The 6387-nt window shown below is 42.6% G+C and overlaps 1 protein-coding gene across 1 annotated transcript; it reads left to right on the top strand.

Annotated features, from left to right (window-relative positions):
• The first annotated feature begins 4848 nt into the window (after window positions 1–4848).
• Window positions 4849–5487, top strand: LOC109216096. The gene has a single exon (XM_019380225.1). The coding sequence runs from the start codon at window positions 4849–4851 to the stop codon at window positions 5485–5487; it is 639 nt and encodes a 212-aa protein (XP_019235770.1).
• The last annotated feature ends 900 nt before the right edge of the window (window positions 5488–6387 follow it).

Genomic DNA, 6387 nt, shown 5'->3' with positions numbered 1-6387 from the left:
ACGACCACGTATACTTGCGTGTGCGATTGGGAGCATCAAGTTTTTGGCACCGTTGCCGGGAATTTGAATATTGACTACTTTATAGTTTTTACTTTAATTGTTTATTGTCAAGTTTAATGTTACTTAATTGTTGCTCTGCTCTCAGGAACCTTGATTAGATGCGAAGGGTCTGAAGCCAGGATAGACTTCAAGGCTTTGACCCCGAACCTGAGAGAACATTTCATAGGAGGTTGAGGGAAGCAAGGGATACAAATAATCTTCAGGCACTCATTCAATCTCCTATGAACATGGCAGATGAGCAACATATGGCTGTTCAGGAGATGGCGATGCCCATCATTGCTAATGTCACCTCCACCATTGTGAAGCCCAAAATCACTGGGCATTTTGAGTTGAAACAGAGCATGATCCAGCTACTTCATGTGAATAGGCAGTTTATGGGTCTTTCACACGAGGATCCACAACAGTATATCCTGAACTTCTTAGAGATTAGTGATATTTACATCACTAACGGAGTCACTATAGACTATGTGAGGCTCGCGCTTTTCCCGTTCCCTCTGTTGGGCGAAGCAAAGCGATGGCTGAAGGCAGAACCATCTAATTCTACACATCATGGAATGATCTAGCAAGGAAACTTTTGGCAAGGTCCTTCCCTTAAGGCAAAACTACAAAGATCAGAAGAGAGATAGTCGCCTTCAAACAAAAAGCGGGGGAGTCTTTATACTCATCTTGGGATAGGTTTAAGGGGTTGCTCAAAGACTATCCTCATCACAAACAGATGAACGAAGTGTTAGCTCACACTTTCATAGAAGGGCTACATCCCGAGACAAAGATTGTGGTAGATGTTGCAGCTGGAGGTCAAGTGTTGGAGAAAAGAATTGATGAGATATATACGTTATTGAACAAATTCTCCAAATGCAATCCTGATTGGCAAGGAGAGATGGGCAAACACACAGTGCAAAAATCTGCAGGGGTTCTCGAGTTAGATGTCGTCTCTGTATTATCAACACAGATTTCCACATTGACTAACCAAGTCAATCAGATGACCTTGGTTATTAACAAGCAACAATCCCAGCCAGTGCAACATGTTCAATTGTTTTGTGAAGTATGTGGAGAGGGTCATACGAGCGACTTATGCCCAGTTAATCCAGAGTCTGTCTGTTTTGTGGGTAATGCAAATAAGGGCCAGAAAAACCAGTATGGGAATATTTACAATCCTAACTGGAGGAACCACCCAAACTTCTCTTGGGGTGGAAACCAAGTTGCTCAGAATCAGTACAGACCACAAGTACCTCAACAACAATATAGACCACCTCAGGCTGAACAACATGCTCGACGAGTCACCTTGTGGAAATGATGAAGACATTTATGGCTGACCAGCAGGCCTAAACAGCAGAGATGATGAAGAAAGTAATGGTTGGCCAGTAGGCCCAAGCCGAAGCAATGAGAAATTTGGAGCGACAAATGGGACAACTTGCTAGTGCCCAAAATATTCAACTAGTTGGAGCTCTTCCAAGCGACATTCAGGCTAATCTGAAGGCATATATTAATGTAGTGTTATTGAGGAATGGGAGATAGTTAGAAGTAGTCCAGTCAAAAAAGAGAAAACAAGTGACCTATAAAGAGGAGTCCGCCACCATAGAGGCTGAATCAGAAAAATCAAACGAGTCAGAGAAGCCAGCTGAAGAGGCGGTGGCTAAGCAACCCCCATCATTAGTTACGAGGCCACCACCTCCGTTTCTCAAATATTGCAGAAAGTGAAGGATAACGCCGCATATAAAAAGTTCCTTGATATTTTGAAGCAGGTGCAAATCAATATTCCACTGGTAGACATCCTGCAAGAAATACCCAAATATGCTAAATACATCAAGGACATAGTGGCAAATAAAAGGAGGTTAACCGAGTTCGAGACTGTGGCACTCACTGAGGAATGTAGCTCAAGAATTCAAAGCAAGCTACCTCAGAAATTGAAGGATCCAGGTAGTTTCACTATCCAAATCTCAATTGGTAAGCATGCAGACGGGCGAGCTTTGTGTGATCTTGGGGCGAGCATAAATTTGATGCCACTATATGTGTTAAGACAGTTGGGGTTGGGTGAACCGCGCCCAACAACGGTAATCTTACAGTTGGTTGATCGCTCCTTTGCTCGTCCGGAATGAGTGATTGAAGATGTGTTAGTTCAAGTGGGTTCTTTCATATTTCCTGCTGATTTCATTATCTTGGACTACGAGCCTGATCAGGAAGTCCCATTTATTTTGGGGCGTCCATTCTTAGCCAGGGGTCGAGTTATTATTGATGTATGTGAATGAAATATGACGATGAGATTAGGTAATCGAGTGGAGGTATTCAATGTGTATAAAGCACTCAGATTGCCAGGTGACTATGAAGAGCTATCCATGATTTATGTGGTGGAAAGCGATGCTACGTCATTGGTGCCTTATATGAGCCCCATAGATCCTCTTGAACGAGCTTTGATTGGGGATGAAGAAGACATTGAAGATGAGATGATGGGAGAAATTGAGCAAGTACTTGACATGTCATGCAGTTATGTCCATGGGTTTGGGAGATTTGAGGAGTTGGACAGGCCTGTCACTCTGACCCCTTTTAAGCCATCTATTGAAGAAGCTCCAAAGCTAGAACTTAAGCCCCTTCCAGCGCATCTGTGCTATGCTTATTTGGGGAACTCTGAGACATTGCCAGTGATTATCTCATCCAGCTTGACTAATGTACAAGAAGAAAAATTGCCAGAGTACTTCACGAGCATAAATAGGCTATTGGGTGGACAATTGCTGACATCAAGGGAATCAGTCCATCGTTTTGCATGCATAAAATCTTTCTGGAAGATGGAAACCTCCCCAGTGTTGAGCAACAACGGAGATTAAATCCCGTTATGAAAGAGGTCGTGAAGAAGGAAGTAATTAAGTGGCTCGATGCAGGTATCATCTTTCCTATCTTTGACAGCAACTGGGTAAGTCTAGTGCAATGTATGCCCACAAAAGGGCAGATGACTGTGGTAGAGAATGAGAAACATGAGCTAATTCCTACTCGCACCGTGACAGGGTAGAGAGTTTGCATTGATTACAGAAGTTTCAACAAAGTAACCCGCAAGGACCATTTCTCACTTCCACTCATAGACCAAATGTTGGACAGATTGGCGGGGCATGAATATTATTGCTTCATTGATGGTTATTCGGGGTACAACCACATTGTCATATGCCTAGAGGATCAGGAGAAGATCACTTTTACTTGTCCTTATGGCACTTTTGCCATCAAGCGAATGTCGTTTGGTCTTACTAATGCACCAGCCACTTTCTAGAGGTGCATGATGGCTATTTTCACCGATATGGTAGAAAAACTTGTGGAAGTCTTTATGGATGATTTTTTAGTCTTTGGGTCTTCTTATGATGATTGTTTGAAGAATTTGAGCAAGCTGTTGGCCCGTTGTGAAGAAACAAATCTAGTGTTGAATTGGGAAAAGTACCATTTTATGGTGCAAGAAGGCATCGTGTTGGGCCACAGAGTGTCAAGAAGCGGCACTTAAGCTAATAAGGGAAAGGTGGAGGCCGCTGAAAATTACCTCCACCCATTTCTGTGAAGGGTGCCCGGAGTTTCTTGGGACACGCGAGATTTTATCGACGCTTTATTAAGGATTTTTCAAAAATTGCTACTCCTTTGTGCAGGTTGCTTGAAAAGGATGTAACTTTTAATTTTGATGACGTATGCCTGAAGACATTTGAAGAGCTCAAAAAGCAGTTGGTGGCTGCCCCCATTATTGCGGCACCTGATTTGTCCTTACCATTTGAACTTATGTGTGATTCAAGTGACCATGCTATTGGGGCAGTGCTAGGCCAGAGGAAGGACAAGATTTTTTATTCCATCTACTATGCAAGCAAGACTCTTGATGATGCACAGCTGAATTATTGTTGGCCGTTGTGTGGACCTTTGACAAATTTCGGACATACTTGGTGGGAATAAAAGTCATAGTCCATATTGATCATGCAACAATCAGGTATCTATTTACATAAAAGGAATCCAAGGCTAGAGGGTTTTGTTGTTGCATGAATTTGATGTAGAAATACGAGATCGAAAGGGCACAAAGAACCAAGTAGCTGACCGTCTATCAAGGCTGGAAAATCATGACCACGTGGAGGAGGGTGGAAAAATTAAAGAGGCATTTCCTGATGAGCAACTTTTTGCTATCACCCAAGACCCTCTCTCATGGTACACGGACTATGTGAATTATCTTGTGAGTGAGGTACTTCCTCCTGAAATTGAATCTGAAGCTAGAAAGAGGTTTCTACATGATGTGAACTTCTACTACTGGGATGAGCCGTTCTTGTACAAGCAGTGTGCTGATCAGTTGATGAGGAGATGCATTCCAGAAAAGGAGGTGGAATTAGTGATGTATGATTGTCATGCATCACCTTATGGGGGCCATCATGGAGACGATAGAACAACTGCAAAGGTATTACAATCTGGGTTCTTTTGGCCAACATTATTCAAGGATGCTCATGCATTTGTTAAGAAGTGTGACCAATGTCAGAGAATAGGAACAATCACAAAGAGGCATGAGATGCCTTTGAATAACATCCTGCTGGTCGAGATTTTTGACGTGTGGGGGATAATTTATTGGGACCATTCCCATTGTCCAGAGGAAACAAATACATCTTGCTAGCGATTGACTACGTGTCAAAATGGGTAGAGGCGATCGCATTGCCAACAAATGATGTCATGGTGGTACCGCGTTTGTTAAGAAGAATATATTCTCGAGGTTTGGGACTCCACGAGCCTTTAGTAGTGATGATGGGACACATTTTTGCTATCGGTTGTTGAACAACCTTCTACCTAAATATGGAGTCCGCCATAGAGTTGCCACGGCATATCATCCGCAAACAAGTGGAGTCCAATAGAGAAATAAAGCAAATATTGGAGAAGGCGGTGAGTGTTAATAGGAAGGATTGGGCTGCGAAGTTAGATGATGCCTTGTGGGCATATAGAACTGTATACAAAACACAAATTAGGGCGTCGTCGTATAAGCTTGTCTATGGGAAGGCATGTCACTTGCTTGTTAAACTTGAACACAAGGCGTACTGGGCCATTAAAAAGTTGAATATGGACCTTGAAGTCGCGGGCGAGAAGAGACTCTTGCAGTTGAATGAGTTAGATGAGTTCAGGCTGCACTCTTATGAAAATGCTAAGCTTTACAAAGAGAAAATGAAAAGACGGCATGGCAAGCGTATTAAGCCACGTCACTTCGAACCAGGCCAACAGGAATTATTGTTCAATTATAGGCTCAAGTTGTTTCTTGGGAAGTTAAAATCGAGATGGTCAGGTCCATTTGAGGTAGTGAGAGTCACTCCTTATGGTGCAATTGAGTTGCGCGCTTTACATGGAGAAAGGAAATTTTTAGTGAATGGACACAGAGTCAAGCACTACTGGGGAGGAATCATTGATCGTGAGAAGACCAAAGTAATACTCGCTGATGAGTAAGCGAGGTCCTGCATCGTTCCGCGACGTTAAATCAGGCACTTGTTGGGAGGAAACCCAATTTTTATTGCTTTCATAGCTTAGCTTTTTAATTTTTTTTGTAGTTTAAATCGACTAGAGTTTGCATTCTCTTTGTATGCATAGAAATTATAGGTAGAATAGTGTGGGGCATGTAAATTGGATATATAAAGTGCTCGGGGGATCGAGATGTTATTTTAATTCAAAAAAAATCGCGAATCAGCGCCCAGGCCAGCGCCCCATGCTGCCTGGGGCGCCTGTTACAAAATGTCGAAGCCCCTCAGCGCCAGGCCTAGCGTGGGACGCTGCGCTAGGGGGTGCAGGTGAGTTTAAATTTTTTTTTTTTGGTTTTATTTTTTGTTATTAGTTTAATGTCCACACCCATAGAACCCGACCCATATACCCATCTATACTAACATTATAACCCTCCTTATAACACATACCCTTCCCCAACACAAATTAAAACATAACACCCCCCTCCCAAACACCCGTATCTCTATCTCTCTCTCACGGTGGAACTTTCTGTCGCGACCCTTCTACCTCCTCTCTCTCAAATTTCTCAAGCTCCTCTCTTGCTCTCATCCTAAATCCTACAGGTATGTTTTCTTCTTCTTCTTCTTCTTCTTCTTCTTCTTCTTTTAATAGGTAGATGATAATAAACATCCCACTTTCCAAATACCCTAATACCCAAAATTTTGCACCTAAGTTGCTTTTTAAGACTTGTTCTACGTGGGTGGTCCGAATGTGGGACAAAATTAGTTCGTGGTTGTATTATATACGGAGTAGTAAAATAGAATTTCCTCTACTTCTTTGAAATTTGGGTGGGCCACCATGTTCCACCATTGTTAAACTAAAGTCACAAACGTCATGCCCACAAGGTATTTG

Source organism: Nicotiana attenuata, unplaced genomic scaffold (genome assembly GCF_001879085.1).
Source record: "Nicotiana attenuata strain UT unplaced genomic scaffold, NIATTr2, whole genome shotgun sequence".
Taxonomy (NCBI): Eukaryota; Viridiplantae; Streptophyta; class Magnoliopsida; order Solanales; family Solanaceae; genus Nicotiana; species Nicotiana attenuata.
Note: the sequence above shows the minus strand (reverse complement) of the source record. Positions and strands in the feature narration are given on the sequence as shown.